The sequence below is a fragment of the Ranitomeya imitator genome, chromosome 2 (assembly GCF_032444005.1).
Source record: "Ranitomeya imitator isolate aRanImi1 chromosome 2, aRanImi1.pri, whole genome shotgun sequence".
Lineage (NCBI taxonomy): Eukaryota > Metazoa > Chordata > Amphibia > Anura > Dendrobatidae > Ranitomeya > Ranitomeya imitator.
This window is the reverse complement of record NC_091283.1, coordinates 217,559,059-217,583,454: the sequence shown is the minus strand read 5'-3', so window position 1 is coordinate 217,583,454 and position 24,396 is coordinate 217,559,059. Positions and strand designations below refer to the sequence as shown.

The window sequence follows — 24,396 nt, the reverse complement described above, 5'->3', positions numbered from 1 at the left end:
TAAATGGGAATCAGCATGATGTAGAGACAGAGACCCTGATTCCAGTGATGTGTCACTGACTGGGCTGCTTGCAGCACCCTGGCAACGCAACCACAAAGCATCGATGGGTTTCTATCGCAACCAGAGGCCTAACAATGTCCTCCCGGTCTGTCATGTTTAAAGACCTCCTATGAATCTAAGGCTACGTTCACAGATTATGTGCTGTGCCGAGGATCATGAACCGTTCCAAGCCTTCTCCAGACTTTCTTATTCCCCTCATTCTGGCACAGGTTATTCTTAGTTTTGCTTTTACAGAAATGGCGGACTTTTTAAGTTTTTTTTTTGCAAAGTCTAATCAGACCTTTCTATTTTAAGGTTGATTAATGGTTTGCATCTTGAAATGACCCCTCATTGAACCGCTCAGAAAGTCTTCTCTTTATGGTAGACTTAGATACCGAGACACCGAGTTTCTGGAGAGTGTTCTACACTTGGGTGGATGCTGCTTTTTTCAGTTCCCAAGCTCACCTGTGTACTTTTGTTTTCAAAATGTACCAAATTGTTGATTTGGCCATCAAATTTGTGATATTTCTTTTTTTTCCAGCCTAATGATGGTCTGCTTCTCTTCTATAGCGAGCTGCTTTGATTGAATATTGTGGGTTCACAGCAACAGCTTCCAAATGCAAATACCGAGCCTGGAATCAGCTCCAGACCTTTTTACTGCTGATGATGAGGGAAAAGGCTATGCAGCCCATTAAAGAGCTTTGAGGATAATTATCCAATTAATTTTGGTCCCATTAAAAAGAGGCAGCTACATATTAAAGAGCTGTGGTTCCTAAACCTTTACTCTGATTAGGATGTGACTACCCACAAATCAAAACTGAGAGTCAATAATTTAAGCCCAGATTGATTATAAAACTGCATCTTGAATATGTTTGGGTAAAGAACTAAAATAATAAAACTTGTGTGACTGTCCAAATATTCCTGGACCTAGCTGTATAAGTGTAAGTTCACACAGGGCGTTTTTGCTGTTTTTTTTTCTGCAGCAAAACCTGATCTTCTTGGCAGGAAAGAAGCTGCATCAAAAACGCAGGTTCAGGTGTGTTTTTTGTTGCGTATCTGGTGCGTTTTTTGGTGCATTTTTTTTCTCTTTGTCCATGCTAATGTCCTTGGATTTTCAGCAGCAAAAACGCCGAAAATAACGATACCTGCGTTTTTGCAGTTTTTTTTTCAACACCCATTCAAGTCAATGGGTGAAAAAAACATATCAAAAACGCTGAAAGAAGTGACATGCTCTATGTCCAAAAGACGCAGCAAAATCCTGATCAAACAAAAAACCAATGTGTGTGCATGGGATTTCTGAAATCTCATAGGCTTTGCTGGTATTGTAAAAAGCAGCTGAAAACTAGCATAAAAAAACGCAGCAAAAACGCCCTGTGTGAACTTACCCTAAGACTTACAAATGTGGCTGGTCCATGCATTAAAATCAGCCTAAAGTTACACACTTTTTTGTGCAGCATGGTGAAAAGCCTAAAATGTAAAACATAAAAAAACAATGTTAGAAAATTGATTTATACCCTTTCTCTCCATGATGAGTTTATAAAAGTTAAGCAATAAGTAAAATGTACCCAAAAATGATGCCAATGAAAAATACAACTCCCCGCAAAAAACATTAAGAAAATCCTTTTTCAGCCGCACCAATAGAGAAACATGCGAGAATACGTTAGAATTCATGTCCAATAACAGTAATAGCACTGGACGTCCTCAGATTCTGTGGAGCCCTCACGCCTTCTGTTTCCCCGTGCCCTCATTTCTGTCTGCACTCGTGTATTTTACCTGCAGCTTCAGTATCTGGCGTTCCCCTCTTATCCTCCGTCGTACACTTGCTCTCCGAGTCCATCTGTGAGGTGCAGGAAGACTTGCTGTCATCTATACTTGGCTAGAAAACAGAGAAACGACAGTTATGCAAAATCAAGTAAACACAGAAATGCAAAAAATATTGAGGTGGTTTTTATTTTGTTTCATAATATTTTAAAACATGAGCTGCAGATAAAATATAATCATCATCATCATCTGTACTATCTACCTCAAGCTGTTCTCCTCTTCCCACAGGTATGCACTGAATGTCTCCAGCTTCTCCTAGACCCTGAATGTCTATCTGATCTCCATTTTTTCCCCCTCTGGTATGCACTGCTCACCCTTAAGGGTGGTTTCACATTTGCGTTATTTTTTTTTGCGTTTTTGCGGCAAAAAACGCATGCGTTTTTTCCCTATATTTAACATTAAAGACGCATGCGTTTTTTTGTATGCGTTTTGACGCGTTTTTGCAACGCATGCATTTCTTTTCTGCATGCGTTGTGTTGCAGAAATGCAACATGTAGTATTTTAGCGGCGTTTTTTTTTTGCTGCAAAAAAAATGCATTGTTGTCTTTGTAAACGCATGCGTTTTTAACCACATGTGTTTGCATGCGTTAAAAACGCATGCGTTTAAAAAAAAACAAACATAAAAACACACTGATAAACCACCCCACACCATAAAATTGATAAAGGGATCCTACCCCTAACCCTACCCCTAATCCCTTTAAGGGTAGGGTTAGGGGTAGGGTTAGGGTTAGGATCCCGTTAGGGTTAGGATCCCTACCCCTAACCCTAAGCCTTTCTGTTTATAGTGGGTTTTTTACTTTATTTTGATGATTGGCAGCTGTCACACATTTATCTGCATACGTTTAAAAAACGCAAACGCATGAAAAAACGCATGTAAACGCGTCAAAACGCCGCATTTTTTTCACCACATGCAAAAACGCATGCGTAAAAAAAAATGCAACGTTTGCACGCGTTTACATGCGTTTTTTCACCATGCGGTTTTTTTAAAAAACGCATGCGTTTTGAAACGCAAGTGTGAAACCAGCCTAACTTTTGTTCCATAATGTACTTCACTTCACTTCTCTGGTGTCGTCCATACTTACCTCTGGGCGTTCAGTCTAATCCCTCCTCCCCCTGTTATGATCTTTGTTTTACTCTGAACATGTGTTCTGGCCACACATGCTCTCACAGCTGAACCCACTTACCAACACATATATTTACATGCAGGTGTCTGCTCCATTCATCTTTTAATTTCCATCTTTTAAATCACTTTGAATTAGACTGAATTGGACTGGAATTGACTGGAAGGTAACGGAATAGCAAACCTCCACAATGTTTCGGTTTCCTTTGTCTTTCACCCCCATACTACTTTCCTTCTTACAATCTCCTGCAATCCCTCCACCGAGTAAGGATCTAGTCATTTCTTCCTCCATCCTCCCCAGCCATCTCACCTTCTCCTCAGAACTGTTCCTCCACATACAATCCTCTTTCTCCAGACACACACGGCCCCATCATGTCCTATCCTGCTCACACCTTCTAACGCTCTGTCTGCTACTCCTCATCTCTGGTGACGTATCCCCAAATCCCGGCCCTCCTCAACACATCCCCACACTCATTTCTGATCCCCTGCCACGATCCTCTGCACGTTTTCCCAACCATGATAACCTCATACCCATTCATCCAGCCCCCACTCCCCCTACCTGGAGCACTATGGAACGCATGCTCCGTCTGCAACAAAATGCCATTTATCCATGACCTCTTCATTACCAACAAACTCTCCTTCCTTGGCATCACTGAAACCTGGCTCACCCACTCTGACTCGGCCCCTCCAGCTGCGCTTTCATATGGCGAATTCCACCTCTCTCACACCCCTCGCCCCAGCAACAAACGTGGTGGAGGGGTTGGCTTGCTCCTGTCCAACATCTGCTCCTTTACTCCAATCCCGTTACCACCCTCCGCTGCTCTTCTCTCGTTTGAGGTGCACTCCATCTGAGTCTACTCCCCCCCCCAACCTCGAGCTGGCTGTCATCTACCGCCCACCAGAACTAGCCATCTCCACCTTTCTCGACCACCTCACCACCTGGCTACTTAATTTCCTCTCTGCTGACATCCTTACTATTATCATGGGTGACTTCAACATCCCCATTGACACTTCCACCTTAGCCGTCTCTAAACTTTTATCACTGACTGCCTCCTTTGGTCTCACTCAATGGTCCTCTGAGGCCACTCACAAAGATGGCCACACGCTGGACCTCATCTTCACCCGCCTCTGCTCCCTTACTAATCTCACTAACTCTCCCCTCCTCCTGTCTGACCACAACTTACTGACACTCTCTTCCCTCTCCTCTCCCAGTGTGCAACCCCCACTCCACAAACTCACTCACCCTCACAGAAATCTCAAACACCTCAATTTACAATCACTCTCGGGAGTCCCTTCTCCCTCTTACAGACATAGCTTCCCTTCATGACACAGATGCTGCTGCCACTTTTTATAACACCACAATAACAGCCCCGCTCATGCACAGCAAAACTCGTACACTCAATAGGAAGCCCTGCCTGACCAGCCTGACCAAAGAACTGAGACGGGCCTCCAGGATCGCTGAGCGGAGATGGAAGCGATCCTGCTCTGCCGACCACTTCACTGCATACAAGCAGTCCCTCGCCAGCTTCAAGTCCACGCTCACTGCCACAAAATAAACTTACTTCTCATCTCTTATATCCTCCCTGTCTCACAACCCTAAACAGCTTTTCAGCACTTTCAATTCTCTACTCCGTCCCCCCGCACCTCCTCCCTTCCCTCTAATTTCTGCTGAAGACTTTGCCTCTTTCTTGAAACAGAAGATCGATACGATCAGAGAAAGCTTCAGCCCACAGCACGCAACGCCCCTCTTAGCTGCTCAACCCTGTTCCCCCAAAACCAGATTCTCCATCATGACAGAAGATCAGCTCTCCGCCCTCCTGTCAAGATCACACCTCACCACTTGCACGCTTGACCCGCTACCATCCCACCTCATCCCTAACCTTGCCACAGTCTTCATCCCAACCCTAACGCAGCTCTTCAACCTCTCACTCACAACAGGTGTCTTCCCCTCATCCTTCAAGCATGCCAACATCACACCCATCCTCAAAAAGCCCTCCCGCGACCCATCCTCTGTGTCTACCTATCGCCCGATATCTCTTCTCCCTTACGCCTCCAAATTACTGGAACAACACGTCCATCTTGAACTGTCCTCCCACCTCTCCTCCTGCTCCCTCTTTGACCGGTTACAATCTGGCTTCCGACCCCATCACTCAACTGAAACTGCCCTAACTAAAGTGACCAACGACCTACTAACTGCCAAGAGCAAGCGACACTACTCTGTCCTCCTTCTCCTGGATCTGTCTTCTGCCTTTGACACTGTGGACCACTCCCTTCTGCTACAGATCCTCTCATCTCTTGGCATCACAGACTTGGCCCTATCCTGGATCTCGTCATATCTGACAGACCGAACATTCAGTGTCTCCCTCCCCCACACCACCTCCTTAATTCGCCCCTTGTCTATCGGTGTTCCTCAAGGCTCTGTTCTAGGACCCCTACTCTTCTCCATCTACACCTTCGGCCTAGGACAGCTCATAGAATCCTACGGTTTGCAGTACCATCTCTACGCCGATGACACGCAGATCTACCTATCTGGACCTGACCTCACCTCCTTACTTACCAAAATCCCACACTGTTTGTCTGCTATCTCGGCCTTCTTTTCTGCTCGCATTCTACAACTGAACATGGACAAAACAGAATTCATCATCTTTCCCCCATCTCACTCTACCCTCCACCAGACCTATCCATCAATGTTAACAGCTGCTCACTTTCCCCAGTCCCACACGCCCGGTGCCTCTGGGTGATCCTCGACTCTGCCCTCTCTTCCAAGCAACATATCCAAGCCCTTGCCTCCTCCTGCAGTCTCAAACTCAAAGATATTTCCCGGATCCATGCTTTCCTTGACCGCGACACGACACAAACACTAGTGCATGCCCTTATCATCTCCCTCCTCGACTACTGCAACCTCCTACTCTCTGGCCTCCCCTCTAGCACCACTCCAATCCATCCTACACTCTGCTGCCCGACTTATCTACCTGTCTCAACGCTATTCCCCAGCATCTCCCCTATGCCAAGCCCTTCACTGGCTTCCTATCACCCAGAGACTCCAGTTCAAAACCCTCACAATGACATACAAAGCCATCCACAACCTGTCTCCTCCATACATCTGTGACATGGTTTCCCGGTACTTACATGCACGCAACCTCCAATCCTCTCAATTTCTCCTTCTCTACTCCCCTCTCATCTCTTCTTCCCATAACCACATCCAAGATTTCTCCCGTGCTTCCCCCCTACTCTGGAACTCTCTACCCCAACACATCAGACTCTCGCCTACCATAGACACCTTCAAAAAGAACTTGAAGACTCACGTCTTCAGACAAGCCTACAGCCTACTGAACCGCGGTACAACCAGCTCTACCCTCTCCTAGTGTATCCTCACCCATCCCCTGCAGACTGTGAGCCTTCGCGGGCAGGGTCCTCCCTCCTTATGTACCTGTGTGCCTTGTTTTTTGCTCATGTTTAATGTATTTGTCTAAATATGCCCCCTTTTCACATGTAAAGCGCCAAGGAATAAATGGCGCTATAAAAATGTATAATAATAATATTAATAAAAAAATATGGCCATTAAAGTCTAAGGAGAATGTTTAACCACTTCCTGACACTGGACAAACTGGTAAAACTGGTACTTCCAATGTCATGCCCCGTGCATGATGCAGGCTCAGGAGCTGAGCCCGTATCATACCCTGCAATCACTGACAGCAGCACTTAAAGTGAGTGGTCCGAATGGAAGCGCCATTTCACGTGCCCATTACCTTCCCTCAAGGCGCAATTGCGGGGTGCTGATGGGTTACCATGGCAGTTGGGCGCCTGATCATGCATACCATGATGGCGCCTTTGTGAAGACTAGCCTGTGGCTGGGCTTCATAGGAGATTACAATTTTCTTTATATATTACAATACTTCGACTTGTTCTCCAAGGGCTATAAGAAAGTATAAAAAAAATAAAAATTTGAATCACCGCCTAAAAGCCAGAAATGAGTTTTTTTTGTCACTACAACTAGGGCAAAAATTGTCATAAAAAGCCATCAAAATGTTCACTCTACCCCATCAATACAAACAGCTCACCATGCAAAAACAAACCAAGCCCTCCCGGAATGTAGAAGATAAATGTTAGGGGGTCATAAAAAATGTAACACAAAGCAAACATTTTGACAATTTCTATACTTTTCCCCACTTAAGTAAAAAAGAAAAAAAAACACATTAAAAGTTTGGTCTCGCCGTAATCAGTAGTTTTTACTCAAGTGACATGTTTTACTTAATCGGTGCAGAAAATCTGCAACATCAAAAACTCACCAAAAGCTCATGGTGGGAACATAGCCTAAGGGATTGTTCTGCAGCGGAAAGCAGTGTTGGTAAAATATGCTCTTTTTATGCATTTTTGGATGCATTTCTACCTGTATTTGCCCCATTCTTTTGAACCTTTACTTGCCTGAAATCCAGCAACTTGATTGTAGATTAAAAATGTAAAAGTTAATGTTACTTTCTATGTTCATGTGGCAGAAAGTAAAACTGATTACACTGACAAGCCGCCATCCTTCATCATACCTGTAGCAATAGTTCCCTGAGTCGATGTAGCTGGGATTCCAGTTGCTTGTTGTGGTCCTCCAATATCTGCATACGAGTCTCTAAGCGATTCTTGTGATGGCGCAGTATCCGGGCTTCACTTAACAGTTCTTCACTTTGGACATCCCCACTGCCGCTCCCACCAGAACCGGGTGACACCTCCCCAAGTAAAGGAACCTCTCCCACCTCTGCGTGCTGCCATTTCAATCGTTTCAGCTCTCCCTGGAGAATTCTGCAATGAAAGAAGCCGCCTGAACGCTCCAATATATCAATAAGCACAAAAAACGGCCCAATAACCAGGGATCTTCCCAGCCTGATAATATAAACCTGCAGCTGTCAGCTTTACCTTTTCTGGTTATTAAAAATATAGAGCACCCCACAACATTTTCTTCATCTACAAGTACAGTAAGCTACACACGCACAGCACTAATTATATATCTCATGGATATCTATCTATTATCTATCTATCTATCTATCTACAGTGCATTGCGAAAGTATTTGGCTCCCTGGAACTTTTCAACCTTTTTCCACATATCATGCTTCAAACATAAAGCTACCAAATGTAAATTTTGGGTGAAGAATCAACAACAAGTGGAACACAATTGTGAAGTTGAACGAAATTTATTGGTTATTTTAAATTTTTGTGGAAAATCAAAAACTGTAAAGTGGGGCGTGCAATATTATTCGTCCCCTTTACTTTCAGTGCAGCAACCTCCCTCCAGAAGTTCATTGTGGATCTCTGAATGATCCAATGTTGTCCTAAATGCATAATGATGATAAATATAATCCACCTGTGTGTAATCAAGTCTCCGTATAATGCACCTGCTCTGTGATAGTCTCAGGGTTCTGTTTGAAGCACAGAGAGCATCATGAAGACCAAGGAACACAACAGGCAGGTCCGTGATACTGTTGTGGAGAAGGTTAAAGCTGGATTTGGACAAAAAATGATTTCCAAAACTTTCATCATCCCAAGCAGCACTGTGCAAGCGATCATATTGAAATGGAAGGAGTATCACACCACTGCAAATCTACCAAGACCCGGCCGTCCCTCTAAACTTTCATCTCAAACAAGGAGAAGACTGATCAGAGATGCAGCCAAGAGGTCCATGATCACTCTGGATGAACTGCAGAGATCTACAGCTGAGGTGGGACAGTCTGTCCCTAGGACAACAATCAGTCATACACTGCACATATCTGGCCTTTATGGAAGAGTGGCAAGAAGAAAGCCATTTCTCAAAGATATATCCATAAATAGTGCTGACTAAAGTTTGCAACAAGCCACATGGGAGACACACCAAACATGAGGAAGAAGGTGCTCTGGTCAGATGAAACCAAAATCAAACTTTTTGGCAACAATGCCAAACGATATGTTTGGCGTAAAGGCAACACAGCTCATCACCCTGAACATCCCCACTGTCAAACATGGTGGTGGCAGCATCATGGTTTGGGCCTGCGTTTCTTCAGCAGGGACAGAAAAGATGGTTAAAATTGATGGGAAGATGGATGGAGCCAAATACAGGACCATTCTTGAAGAAAACCTGTTGGAGTCTGCAAAAGACCTGAGACTGGGATGGAGATTTGTCTTCCAACAAGACAATGATCCCAAACATAAAGCAAAATCTACAATGGAATGGTTCACAGATAAACGTATCCAGGTGTTAGAATGGCCAAGTCAAAGTCTAGACCTCCGTCCAATCGAGAATCTGTGGAAAGAGCTGAAAACTGCTGTTCACAAACGATCTCCATCAAACCTGACTGAGCTCGAGCTGTTTGCCAAGGAAGTATGGGCAAGAATTTCAGTCTCTCGATGTACAAAACTGATAGAGACATACCCCAAGCGACTCGCAGCTGTAATCGCAGCAAAAGGTGGCGCAATAAAGTATTAAGTTACAGGGGCCAAATAATATTGCACGCCCCACTTTTCAGTTTTTGGATTTCCACAAAAATATAAAATAACCAATTTCATTCAACTTCACAATTGTGTTCCACTTGTTGTTGATTCTTCACCACAAAATTTACATTTGGTATCTTTATGTTTGAAGCATGATATGTGGGAAAAGGTTGAAAAGTTCAAGGGGGCCGAATACTTTCACAAAGCACTGTATATATCTATTATCTATCTATGTATCTATTATCTATCTATCATCTATATATCTTATCTATTAATTAGCTATTATCTATCTATTATCTGTCTATTATCTATCTATCATCTATCTTTTATCTGTTATGTATTTATTATCTATCTATTATCTATAATCTATTGTCTATCATCTATTTACCTACTATCATCTATCTATTATCTATCTATTTATCTATCTATCTATCATCTATATATTATGTATCTATCTATTATCTATCCATGCATTATCTATATCTCTCTATCTCTTATCTATCTATATATCTTATATATCTATTATCTATTTATCCCATATCTATCATCTATCTATTATCTATATTTTATCTGTTATGTATTTATTATCTATCTATTATCTATAATCTATTGTCTATCATCTATCTACCTACTATCTATCATTATCTACCTACTATCTATCTATCTATCTATCTATCTATCTATCTATCTATCTATCTATCTATCTATCATATATCTATCATCTATCTATTATCTATCTATTTATCTATCATCTATATATTATGTATCTATCTATTATCTATCTATGCATTATCTATATCTCTCTATTATTATTATTTTTATTATTATTATACATTTTTATAGCGCCATTTATTCCATGGCGCTTTACATGTGAATACGGGGCAAATATAGACAAATACATTAAACATGAGCAGATAACAAGGCACACGAGTACAGAAGGAGGGAGGACCCTGCCCGCGAGGGCTCACAGTCTGCAGGGGATGGGTGATGAAACACTAGGAGAGGGAAGAGCTGGCTGTGCGGCTGTTCAGTAGGTTGAGGATCACTGCAGGCTGTAGGCTTGTCTCTCTATCTCTTATCTATCTATCTATATATCTATCTATCTATTATCTATATTATCTATCTATCTTATATATCTATTATCTATTTATCCCATATCTATTATCTATCTATTTGAAAAAAATGGAACAGCACACTGTTTAGTCGGTGGGTGTACTGGCCTTCCGAGCAAATTATCTGTTATTTGCCAGAAATCCAGAAGCAAAAAAAGAGAGGTAGTGCTTCAAAAATTACCAAAACGTGCAGTGGACTTTATTTGGCCCACATGGTGTGGCAACGTCTCGGCCCACACGAGCCTTTCTCAGCATTAATGGCAATAAAACAGCTACAAAGACATATAAAATTCATAGAGAATGTCATGTAAGATGATAAAAATAAGATAAAAATAGCAAGTTCACAACATTTATAAAAAACAAACTGTAGAAAAAGAAAACACGATCCAAGGTACCAAAAATTCATTGACAGGTCACCAGGAATGTGAGTGTGGTCAGTATAATAACAGATCATACATAATAAATAAGAATGTGCCGGATGGAGTTACCTAATCGTTGTTTAGATTTTAGGAATGTTCAATAACAAAGGATAATTATGTCACAGGAGACTGCGAGGTATGCTTTCTGTGTATATATCTGATGTATAGAACAGCATCTCACAAAACGTTCGAACAATATCTGCAGGCTCAGTTACTTTTAGCTGAAACATCATGTTATACAGCTGGTACATAGCAGACATGCAGTTGAAATCAGAAGTTTCCATCTAATCCATGTATTTCTATGCAGCCGCATGCTCCGGTCCCGAGTGCCGGCGGCTGTGCCGGGTATTGACGCGAGAGACTTGTGCGAATTTCTCGCATTGCACTCGCAAGTGTGACCCCGGCCTAATAATGATCGCAACACTGGGGTTGATAAAAAGGAGATTTTTGTGTACTCACCGTAAAATCTTTCTCTTAGCCTCTAATTGGGGGACACAGGACCATGGGTGTTATGCTGCTGTCCACTAGGAGGCGACAATGCAAAATCTGAAAAAGATTAACCGTGGCTCCTCCTCTGCAGTATAGCGTCAGCCTTCTCCAGTTTTGTGCAATAGCAGTAGGAGGAACGTGAAATGAATAACATAACCATGCCTATAAGAAGGCAACTATGTACGAGCTCAAGCAAACAATATGAGAACTCGACAGTAACAATGGCCCGGAAGGGCAACATGGTGGGAGCGGTGTCCCCCAATTAGAGGCTAAGAGAAAGAGATTTTATGGTGAGTACACAAAAATCTCCTTTACTCTGTTGCCTCATTGGGGGACACAGGACCATGGGACGTCCCAAAGCAGTCCCTGGGTGGGAAGCAATGGACGAATATTGTGCAGACAGGCCGCTACACTTTGGGCACCACCGCCTGCAGAACACATCTACCCAGGCTCGCGTCCGCTGAGGACTGGGTATGAACCCTGTAGTGTTTAGTAAACGTGTGTAGGCTAGTCCAAGTGGCCGCCTTACACATTTGTTGTGCCAAAGCCTGGTGCCGAATGGTCCAGGAGGCCCCTACCACCCGTGTAGAGTGTGAGGTAATACCGGCTGGAAGAGGAGAATTCTTAAGGCGGTAGGCGTCTTGGATGGTGGATTTGATCCACCAGGCAAGGGTAGCTTTGGAAACTGGCAGACCCTTGTGGCCACCTTCCGGAAGAAGGAAAAGAGAATCAGACCTCCGGAAGGACGCAGTCCTAGACACATATATACGCAATGCCCTGACAAGGTCAAGCGTATGCAGAGCCTTCTCCACTCTATGAACCGGGACCGGTCAAAACGATGGCAGTGAAATTTCCTCATTGAGGTGGAAGTGGGACACAACCTTTGGAAGGAAGGATGTGACCGTACAGAGAACTACCTTGTCCTGGTGAAAAACCAGGAAGGGCCGTCTGCAGGAGAGTGCTGTCAGTTCAGACACCCTGCGTAGCGAGGTGATTGCCACCAGGAAAACCACCTTCTGGGATAGAAGGCAGAGCGGGACCTCCTTAAGGGGTTTGAAGGGTGGTTCCTGCAATGCTGTCAGGACCAGGTTGAGGTCCCACGTTTCTAGTGGTCGTCTGTAGGGGGGAACCAATCGGGAAACCCCCTGAAGAAAAGTCCTTACTTGCGGCTTGGTAGCAATGCGCCTTTGAAAAAGTACTGAGAGGGCTGACACCTGGCTCTTAAGCGAGCCCAGGGACAGCCTGGCCTCCAGACCCGATTGGAGAAAACCAAGTACTTTGGGTAAGGAATAAGGGAGTGGAGTCTGGCCACGAGATTCGCACCAGGTAAAGAAAGCTTTCCAGGTACGGTAATAGATCTTGGCAGAGGTTGGCTTCCGTGCCCTGATCATGGTTCCAATAACGTCCGGCAAGAGCCCTGCCTGGGTTAGAACCCAGGTCTCAAGGGCCATGCCGTCAAATTGAGAGCCCCTGAGTTCTGGTGGTAGAACGGGCCTTGTGATAGAAGATCGGGGCGGTCGGGGAGACGCCAGGGGGCATCTGCTGTAAGTAGTACGATGTCGGCGTACCATGTACGTCTGGGCCAGTCCGATGCGATTAGGATGGTTGGAACTCCCTCTTGCTTGATCTTCCTCACCACCCTGGATATCAGGGGGAGAGGTGGAAAAAAGTACAGAAGCTGGAACTGGGTCCAGTCCTGAACCAGAGCGTCTGCTCCGAGCGACCGCGGATCGTGTGTTCTGGCCATAAAGTTGGAAACCTTAGCATTGAAGTGGGATGCCATTAGGTCCACATCCGGGGTCCCCCAGCGATGGCAAATCTGGCGAAAAATTTTGGAATGGAGAGACCACTCTCCCGAGTCTATTCCTTGTCGCCTGAGGAAGTCTGCTTCCCAGTTGTCCACACCTGGAATGTGGACCGCCGAGAGAACCGACCCTGTGTCCTCTGCCCAGTGGAGGATATGTGACACTTCTCGTATCGCCTGGGTACTGCGGTTCCCCCCTTGGTGATTCACATGTGCCACAGCTGTGGCATTGTCCGACTGTATTCTGATGTGAGAGGCTGCCAGTAAGTGATGAAAGGCTCTCAATGCCAGGAGGATGGCACGAATTTCCAGGATGTTGATGGGCATGGTCACTTCCACTGGGGACCACTTGCCCTGTGGTGTAGGTGCACTGCACCCCAACCCGTCAGGCTCGCATCGGTGGTCAGAACCTTCCATTGACCTGTGTGAAAGGATTTCCCCTTTGCTAGAGAGGTTGGCTTGAGCCACCAGTGCAGGTACCTCTTGGTTGACTACGTTAGCAGGAACTCCCTGTCGAGAGAGAAAGGTTTCTTGTCCCAGGACTTGAGGATGGCTAGTTGGAGAGGCCTGAGGCGAAACTGGGCAAATGGGACGGCTTCTATTGCTGCCCCCATCCTGCCGAGGACTCTCATGGCAAACCGGAGAGATCGAGGGGGTTTGTGGAGGAGGGTGCGAACTCCTAGGCGGAGAGCCAGTGCCTTGTCCTTGGGAAGGAGCACTAGACCCCTGGAGGTGTTGAATAGCATTCCCAGGAAGGTCAGAGACTGACTCGGGGTTGGTGATGACTTTTGTAAGTTGACTAGCCAGCCCATGCGACTCAGAGTGTCGATTGTAATTGAGACGCTGAGCTCGCAGTCCTTGAAGGTGGGAGCCTTGATGAGTAGATTGTCCAAGTATGGAACGACTACTATGCCTCTGGAGTGCAGGACGTCCATGGTGGATGCCATGACTTTGGTAAACACTCTGGGAGCCGTGGCGAGTCCGAACGGGAGAGCCACGAACTGGTAGTGGTCCTGGTCGATTGCGAACCTGAGAAACCTCTGATGGGCAGGTGCAATCGGTATATGTAGGTATGCGTATTGTATGTCTATGGAGGCGAGATATTCTCCCTTCTCCATGGACGCAATTATGGACCGAAGAAACTCCATGCGGAAGTGACGGACCCGTACATAATTGTTGAGTTGTTTTAGCTCCAATATGGGCCGCACACTGCCTCCTTTCTTGGGGACTACGAATAGATTGGAGTAGAACCCTCTGAAGAGCCCGGCCGTGGGGACCGGTACTATGACTCCTGCTTGAAAAAGCGAGGAGACCGCTTGTCGGAAGGCACGAGCCTTGGCCAGTGGTTTTGGGGGGACAGAAAGGAAGAATCGGTCCGGTGGGTCGGAGGTGAACTCTATCTTGTATCCGGAAGACACTAGTTCCCTGACCCACCTGTCTTCTGTAATAGGCAGCCAGACTTGATGAATGAGCAAAAGTCGGCTGCCTACGGGTGTGGTGTCTTCCGGAGTCCGTGAGTCATGATGAGGAGAAAGTCTGAGATTTTCCCCCTCTGGGCTTAGACTGGGCTGCTTTTGAGTGCCAGGTCTTGTCCGACCTTTGCGTCGACCGTGAGTTGTCCCTGCGTGGGGAACGGTTACGATTTTGTGCTGGACGTGAGACGGACCAGCCAGAAGAATTCCGAAGGGATCGGAATCGAGTTTGGTTACGCTTCTTGTAAGTGCGTTTAGGTTTCAGTTGGGGAAGAGAGGTACTCTTACCCCCGGTGGCGTTGGATATCATCGTGTCCAACTGTTCACCAAAAAGTCGCCCGCTGAGGTAGGGGAGGTGCGTGAGGGACTTCTTTGAGGCTGCGTCCGCTTTCCATTCCCGCAGCCAGAGGATACGCCAAATTGTGATGGCGTTTGATGCTATCCCCACTACACCCCTTGCTGAATCCAGAGCTGCATGAAGCATGTAATCTGCTACGACTGCTATTTGAACCGCTTGGTCCGACAGCTCAGGAGCGGATGCTTGGAGGCCAGCTTGTAAATTTTTGGTCCAGGCCAGAATGGCCTTGGCAGCCCAAACTGAAGCGAACGCAGGAGCCAGGGATGCCCCTGCAGCCTCGAAAATTGAACGAGCCATGCATTCTACCTGCCGGTCTGCTGCATCCCTGAGGGTTGAGCTATCTGGCAGTGAAAGGAGGGTCTGTGCTGCTAGTCTAGAGACTGGGGGGTCCACTTCGGGTGGGTCTGTCCATTCCTTGGTGTCTTTCTGTGGGAAGGGGTATCTCGCCTCCAGATATTTGCGATTAGCAAATTTTTTCTCAGGCTGTGAGAGCTGCTTTTTAAGGATCGCCTTAAACTCTGGATGGTTGGAGAAAACTTTAGGCAGCTTCAGAGGTCCTTTGAAGGAAATCTTGTGTTCTGGGGCCTCTGGTGGCTGATCAGAAATATCCAGCACCCGATGGATGGAAGAGATTGAGTCCTCAACTAGCGCTGTATTGCTAGGAGGGATTGAGATCAGGGACCCCTCCGTTTCCTTGTCTGAGTTGGAGATCACACATGCCTTCCGAATCCAGTGTATCACTGAGGCGTCCCCTGCTGGGTGAGCTGGGACGAAGGCCTTCTCTGGTCGGGGATTACGGAGATCTGCATTGTCTGCTCCTGGAAGGGGACGGTCTAGATGACCTAGAACTACGGTGTCTCTCCCTAGAAGGGGATGACCGTGTGCTATGGGATGACGCAGATGAACGTGACCTGTGGGTCCGCTTGCGTCCTGACCTAGACGTGGATGTGCTCTCCCTTTGCTGGGTAGCAGTCATAGCCGATGCAATGTGGAGGTTATGTTATCTATAGACTGTGTCATAGATTGCGACATCTGAGTGACCCATTCCGGCTGGCAGGGGCCTCTTGGAGCTCTGACACAGTAGTCTGAGTGCAGCCCTGGCAGTGCGGGTACGTGTTGCCGCTGGGGAGAGCGGTCCCGCAGGCTTTGTAGAATGCATAATAGCAGTCTTGGCTGGTTCTCTTGGACCTTGAGCCCGGCATAGTGCACAGAGTGCAAAAGGGCTGGCTAGCACCTTACAGGGGTAGCTATGCAGAGGGACCTATAGGGGAGCCTTATAGGGAATATGGATTCACAGCCGAGTAAAACAACCCAGCTGTGATCTTACCCCACCAGTTTGCTCCTAGGTCCAGCGCCGAAGAACCACAGTCCTGTGCCCCCTGAAGACTGGCTGGCCTGGTCCTGCTGACTGGAAGATGCAGGGTTAATACTTGCTGCAGTAGAAATGGCAGCCGAGGAGAAGAGGCATAGGGAGAAGGGGGCGGAGAGCTGTGGAAAAAGGCGGCAAAGCTGTGTAAAAAGCGTGCCCTTTCTGTCTCGATCCGCCCCCTCAGTGACACTGTAGAGTGTCATATTTGTCATCCGGGGTCGGGCCGGGGGGCGGAGAGGAGGCGGCAGCTTCAGCTAGGCCAAAGCTGTGGCCTAAATTAGATGCCTGATGCCCAGAAAGGCTCCAGGCCAGCGCGGAAGTCCGGGAGGGGGTCGGATATGAACCGGACCCCCCCCCCCCCCCCCGGATTTAAAGGCAGGATGGCGGTGGAGCTATAAGCGGAAGGGTGGGGCCCTGTTAGGGGTCACCCTGAGGCAGTATAGAGCTGGTGCTGCCGCAGATACAGAGGCGCAGGGGGCCCTGTGTTTCTATTGTGCCATGCCTGCCTGCACTCCCCCCGAAAGGAGCCCGCAGCTGTGCGGGGGTTCCTGGATGCAGGCGCAGTGGGCTGGCCCATTGCTGGGAGCTGCAGAGTGCTGCCTGTACAGGCCCTACCTGAGGCGTCTCAACCTATTGCCCACAGAGGGGGATTAGGGAGGGTGCTGCTATGACCTTCAGGGGGCTTCATCCTCACCTCGACCTTAACCCATAAACCAAAAGGAATTGGGGAAGGAGGGGGGTTCTCGACTTCGAACCAGTACCCGAGGGACTGGGGAAGGAGCGACATGGGGAACAGCCATTTCGACTTCAACCGGGCGCCCCGTAATAGGGGACCAAGGAAGGAGCCATGCCGGGAGTCTCACAGGAGACCCACTTTTCTTCATCTGTAATCGTCGGAAAAAACGGAGTAAAAAATCTTAGGTGTGCCTCCTATGCGACACTAAGCAAAAACTGGAGAAGGCTGACGCCGTCCAGGGGTGCATACTGCAGAGGAGGAGCCACAGTTAATCTTTTTCAGATTATGCATAGTGTCGCCTCCTAGTGGATAGCAACATAACACCCATGGTCCTGTGTCCCCCAAAGAGGCAACAGAGTAAACCGACCTGAATCATGTACTCTGGGGTCTCAGCTACCAACTCTGGAGAAATTCCGACTCGGGGGGGCACTATACACTTATTTCTCAGCGCCGTTAAAAAGTGGCGCTGAGGCATAAGTACCCTTAACTGCTGCCGTTTATGTGGGGTGTCCTTACTTTTTCACAATGGAGTACATCATATTCGTTCAGGTATCTACTATATAATTGTCTAAGGGTCACTTCCGTCTCTCTGTCTGTCCTTCTGTCACGGTTATTCATTCGCTGATTGGTCTCGCCAGCTGCCTGTCATGGCTGCCGCGACCAATCAGCCACGGGCACAGTCTGGAAGAAAATGGCCGCTCCTTACTCCCCGCAGTCAGTGCCTGTCGCCCGCATACTCCCCTCCGGTCACCGCTAACACAGGGTTAATGCCGGTGGTAACGGACCGCGTTATGCCGCGGGTAACGCACTCCGTTACCGCCGCTATTAACCCTGTGTGTCCCCAACTTTTTACTATTGACGCTGCCTATGCGGCATCAATAGTAAAAAATGTAATGTTAAAAATAATTTAAAAAAAACAAAAACCTGATATACTCAACCTCCATTGCAGCTCGCGCCGGCCGCCATCTTCCGTTGCAGGTTCCGGTGGCAGAAGGACCTGCCATGACGTCACGGTCATGTGACCGCGACGTCATCACAGGCCCTGCGCACCTGCGCTACAAAGACCTGCCATGACGTCACAGTCATGTGACCGCGACGTCATCACAGGTCCTGCGATAATACCAACCGTGGGACCGGAACCTGCCGTGGACTACAAGGGCTCCCTCAGAAAGGTGGGTATATGTTTATTTTTTCACCTGTGATAAACCTGGCTGGGCAATATACTACGTAGCTGGGCAATATATTACGTGACTGGCCAATATACTACGTGCCTCTGTGCTGTATACTACTTCGCTGTGCAATATACTACGTGGCTGGGCAATATACTACGTCACTGGGCAATATACTACGTAGCTCTGTGCTGTATACTACGTCACTGGGCAATATACTACGTGGCTGCGCAATATACTACGTAACTGGGCAATATACTATGTGGCTGGGCAATATACTACGTAGCTCTGTGCTGTATACTACGTCACTGGGCAATATACTACGTGGCTGCGCAATATACTACGTAACTGGGCAATTTACTACGTGGCTGGGCAATATACTACGTCACTAGGCAATATACTACGTGGTTGGCCAATATATTACGCCACTGGGCAATATACTACGTGGGCTGTGCAATATACTACGTAGCTTGGCAATATACTACGTAACTGGGCAATATACTACGTGGCTGCGCAATATACTACGTAACTGGGCAATTTACTACGTGGCTGGGCAATATACTACGTCACTAGGCAATATACTACGTGGTTGGCCAATATATTACGCCACTGGGCAATATACTACGTGGGCTGCGCAATATACTACGTAGCTTGGCAATATACTACGTAACTGGGCAATATACTACGTGGCTGGGCAATATACTACGTGTCTGCGCAATATACTACGTCACTAGGCAATATACTACGTAACTGGGCAATATACTACGTGGCTGGGCAATATTCTACGTCACTGGGCAATATACTACGTGGCTGGGCAATATACTACGTGGCCGTGTAATATACTACGTGGCTGGGCAATATACTACGTGTCTGGGCAATATACTACATGGACTTGCATATTCTAGAATACCCGATGCGTTAGAATCGGGCCACCATCTAGTATATATATATATATATATACACAGTAAAAAAAGTAATGAAGGTATAAAAACAGAGAAAGTAAATAACTACTTATCATAGTACCTGTTTTCATGCTCCAGCTGGGCCAGTATTTTTTCTAAGCTCCCCTGTTCTTCCTCTGGGTTTAGTCCTTCCATGATCTGTGTAGTAGTACATGGATCCCGATCTGTGATGGGACTGGACTGGCGCAGAAGATAATGATCCTCGTCACTGTTTACAGAAGACAGAATATTGGTTCAATATATTTTGACTTTTATATATAATACAACAAAGGTTGCAACTCTGCTGTATGGCCGAATCCCAAGACTCATAACTTCATGTGCTGCAGATAGATCATGAATGAAGACTAGGATGTGGATATAACATGTCCCCTTCATTAAAAGATCTCTTCACCGCTGTCCCAAGTCCTGTTTGTTTGTTTCTTTAACTAGCCCTCTAGTGCAGTGGTTTATGGTCTCGGTTCATGGTATGCAGTGCTTGATACTTTTAGGCTTTATGCTTTAGACCAGGGGTCCCCAACCGGTAGCTCAGGAGCTACATGTGGCTCAGGACCATGATGTGTGGCTCAAGGCTGTATGCCAACCTGTTGCATTAGCACCTGATCTAGCAAGTAGCTATGAAGGGCAGGTTTCCTAACTATTTAAATTAAATTAAATTTGCTGATGACACAAAGCTAGGAGGGATATCTAATACTGGAGAAGAGAGAGGATTCAAAAATATATAATCTGGAGCAGTGGGCAGCAACTAACAGAATGGTTTTTAACAAGAAAAAATGCAAAGTACTACATCTGGGCAATAAAAATGAAAAAAGCATATACAGAATGGGAGGAGTAGAGCTAAACAACAGCACATGTGAAAAAGACTTAGGTATACTAATAGATCAAAGACTGCACGAGTCAACTACCATTGAGATTCATTTCTACATTCAACAACAAATGGGGGGACATTAGGGAGGTTCTGCAGAGACACTGGTCAGTGTTAAAAACAGAACCCACCTTAAATAAAATTTTGCCCGACCGACCCCTCCTTACGGCAAGAAGGGGAAGGAGTATCAAAGACCAACTGGTTTGGAGTCACTACAGCCCAATTCCCCCTAGAATTTTTGGATCAGGACCACCGAGGTGGGGCTGTTTTCCATGTGGCTCCTGTAAAGCGTGTAGGAACATCGTACGGGCCACTACTTTTTCGGCAGCAGGTCGTGGTAGGGAATATCGGATCACGAGCTATATTTCATGTAGCACTACGTATGTAATATATTATGCTACTTGTACCTGTAATTTGATCTACGTGGGCCTCACCTCCCGTGAACTTCGTGTCAGGGTTCGGGAACATGTCAGGGACATTGCGACAGCAAGGGGTGCCATTGATGTCTCGGAACTCAAGACCATTCCGAGACATTTTAAGGCACATCATGACTGCAACCCAGGTGCACTTAAACTACGGGGTATTGATAGGGTCCACTCTGGCATCAGGGGTGGTGACCTTAAAAGAACATTAGCGCAAATCGAGTGTCGGTGGATAGTATCACTGGGGACAATGGCCCCAAATGGCCTCAATGAGAAACTGTCCTTTGTTCCATTTTTGTAAGACGTGGTTTACAGTAATTCTCGTTTTCTCTATTTTTAAATTAGTGTATGTTGTATTTATCCTGTTTGTTTTTCTTTTCAGTGGTTTTTAACATATATTTATCCCCTTCTGACGTATCTACATCTACACTACTGTGTTCTGATGCATCAGCTCCAGTGACGTCTAAGGACTGTGTAATCAAGCATAAGAGGAAGTAACATTGACACCTAGAGCAGTGACCTCATGGAGATTTTCTCATCACGGCTGCTGTATACGAAGAGCTAGATTCCATCGTTGTAATTGTCTCATGTACCCTCTTGACCCCATAGTACGTTATCATTGGAGCGGGATGCACATCTAACATCCCTGTTATGCATCGCGCACAGTTTACTGTTTTTGTTAGGTCCATAGTACATGTTATCTGTGTCCTTTTGCTTGCCAGCACATTTTCTCTCATCCAAAATGGCCGCCGCGATGGTGCGCATGCGCGATGGACTCTCGGGCAGACCGCTGTTATGATACGGTGGTCTAGGAGCAACATGGAACAAGCTCTGAAGGAAGTGGTAACTGTACTGACCGCAGTCCCTAAGCTCAACACAACACTAGAAGTAGCCGTGGAATGCTCCTAACTCTCCCTAGGCATCTCGTCACAGCCTAAGAGCTAACTACCCCTAAAGAAAGAAGCAGGAAAGCTATCTTGCCTCAGAGAAAATCCCCAAAGGATAGATTAGCCCCCCACAAATAATGACTGTGAGTAGAGAGGGAAAAGACATACACAGAATGAAACCAGGATTAGCACAGGAGGCCAGTCTAGCTAAATAGATAGGACAGGATGGAGTACTGTGCGGACAGTATAAAACACTACAAAAATTCACGCAGAGTTTACAAAAAATCTCCACACCTGACTAAAGGTGTGGAGGGCAAATCTGCCTCCCAGAGCTTCCAGCAAGACAGAATTAATTCACACTGATAAGCTGGACAAACAAAGAAAGCACAGAATGGATAAGTCCACAATCTATGGACAGAAAAGAGCAAGCAAAAACTTAGCTTTGCTGAACTGGTCAGGATAACAGGGAACTCCAAAGAGATGTGAATCCAACCAGGAACAATTTACAAGTGGCACTGGCTGAAGAAAGAGCCAGGCCTAAATAGCCGAGCAGAAGAGACGATAAGTGGAGGCAGCTGATGACAGCTAACTCCAAGGAGCAGCCATACCACTAGAAACCACAAGAGGGAGCCCAAGAGCAGAACTCACAAAAGTGCCACTTACAACCACCGGAGGGAGCCCAAGAGCGGAATTCACAACAGTACCAGCCCCTTGAGGAGGGGTCACCGAACCCTCACCAGAGCCCCCAGGCCGATCAGGACGAGCCAAGTGAAAAGCACGAACCAAATCGGTGGCATGGACATCGGAGGCAACAACCCAAGAATTATCCTCCTGGCCATAACCCTTCCACTTGACAAGATATTGAAGCCTCCGCCTCGAAAAACGAGAATCCAAAATCTTCTCAACCTCATATTCCAACTCTCCCTCAACCAACACTGGGGCAGGAGGGTCAACCGAGGGAACAACGGGCACCACATATCTCCGCAACAAAGATCTATGGAAAACATTATGAATGGCAAAAGAGGCCAGAAGAGCCAAACGAAAAGACACCGGATTAATAATTTCAGAAATTTTATAAGGACCAATAAACCGAGGCTTAAACTTAGGAGAAGAAACCTTCATAGGAACATGACGAGAAGACAACCAAACCAAATCCCCCACACGAAGCCGGGGACCAACACACCGACGGCGGTTAGCAAAACGTTGAGCCCTTTCCTTAGACAACATCAAAATGTCCACCACATGAGTCCAAATCTGCTGCAGCCTGTCCACCACAGAATCAACACCAGGACAATCAGAAGGCTCAACCTGCCCAGAAGAAAAACGAGGATGAAAACCAAAATTACAAAAGAAAGGTGAAACCAAAGTAGCCAAACTAGCCCGATTATTAAGGGCAAACTCGGCCAACGGCAAGAAAGACACCCAATCATCCTGATCAGCAGACACAAAGCATCTCAAATAGGTATCCAAGGTCTGATTAGTTCGCTCAGTTTGGCCATTAGTCTGAGGATGAAACGCCGAAGAAAAAGACAAATCAATGCCCATCCTAGCACAAAAGGCCCGCCAAAATCTAGAGACAAACTGAGAACCTCTGTCAGACACAATATTCTCCGGAATGCCATGCAAACGAACCACATGCTGAAAAAATAATGGAACCAGATCTGAGGAGGAAGGCAACTTAGGCAAAGGTACTAGATGGACCATTTTAGAGAACCGGTCACAAACAACCCAGATAACAGACACCTTCTGGGAAACAGGAAGATCCGAAATAAAATCCATGGAAATATGCGTCCAGGGCCTCTCAGGGACCGGCAAAGGCAAAAGCAACCCACTAGCGCGGGAACAGCAAGGCTTGGCTCGGGCGCAAGTCCCACAGGACTGCACAAAAGCACGCACATCGCGCGACAAGGAAGGCCACCAAAAGGACCTAGCAACCAAATCTCTGGTACCAAAAGTCCCAGGATGACCAGCCAACACTGAACAATGAACCTCAGAAATTACCTTACTTGTCCATCTATCAGGAACAAACAGCTTCCCCACTGGACAGCGGTCAGGCCTATCAGCCTGAAATTCCTGAAGCACCCGCCACAAATCAGGGGAGATAGCAGAAAGAATCACCCCCTCCTTAAGAATGCCAACCAGCTCAAGGACTCCAGGAGAATCAGGCGAAAAACTCCAAGAGAGGGCATCAGCCTTAACATTCTAAAGGTACCTTCACACATAACGATATCGTTAACTATATCGTTGCTTTTTGTGACGTAGCAACGATATCGTTAAGGAAATCGTTATGTGTGACAGCGACCAACGATCAGGCCCCTGCTGGGAGATCGTTGGTCGCTGAACAAAGTCCAGAACTTTATTTCGCCGCTGGATCTCCCGTGGACATCGCTGGATCGGCGTGTGTGACACCGATCCAGCGATGTCTTCACTGGTAACCAGGGTAAACATCGGGTAACTAAGCGCAGGGCCACGCTTAGTAACCCGATGTTTACCCTGGTTACCAGCGTAAAAGTAAAAAAAAAAAAACACTACATACTTAACCTACCGCTGTCTGTCCCCGGCGCTGTGCTCTGCACTCCTCCTGTACTGGCTGTGAGCGTCGGTCAGCCGGAAAGCAGAGCGGTGACGTCACCGCTCTGCTTTCCGGCCGCTGTGCTCACAGTCAGTACAGGAGGAGTGCAGAGAAGCTGAGCGCCGGGGACAGACAGCGGTAGGTAAGTATGTAGTGTTTTTTTACTTTTACGCTGGTAACCAGGGTAAACATCGCGGCCCTGCGCTTAGTAACCCGATGTTTACCCTGGTTACCCGGGGACTTCGGGGTCGTTGGTCGCTGGAGAGCTGTCTGTGTGACAGCTCTCCAGCGACCAAACAGCGACGCTGCAGCGATCCGGATCGTTGTCGGTAT

The 24,396-nt window shown here is 46.7% G+C and overlaps 1 protein-coding gene across 6 annotated transcripts in view; it reads right to left on the bottom strand.

Moving 5' to 3' along the window:
- The window catches only part of DRP2 (dystrophin related protein 2), a 193,165-nt gene that overhangs the window by 6,080 nt on the left and 162,689 nt on the right, over positions 1–24,396 (bottom strand). For 5 of the 6 annotated variants that reach the window (XM_069748587.1, XM_069748592.1, XM_069748590.1 and 2 more), the window contains 3 exons: positions 19,382–19,528; positions 7,522–7,771; positions 1,813–1,915 (listed from right to left, as the gene is read on the bottom strand). In XM_069748587.1, coding sequence (XP_069604688.1) covers positions 1,813–1,915; positions 7,522–7,771; positions 19,382–19,528 — 500 coding nt within the window. Of the gene's footprint in view, positions 1–1,424; positions 1,507–1,812; positions 1,916–7,521; positions 7,772–19,381; positions 19,529–24,396 lie in introns of all 6 variants that reach the window. The other variant, XM_069748593.1, reaches the window with a different exon arrangement.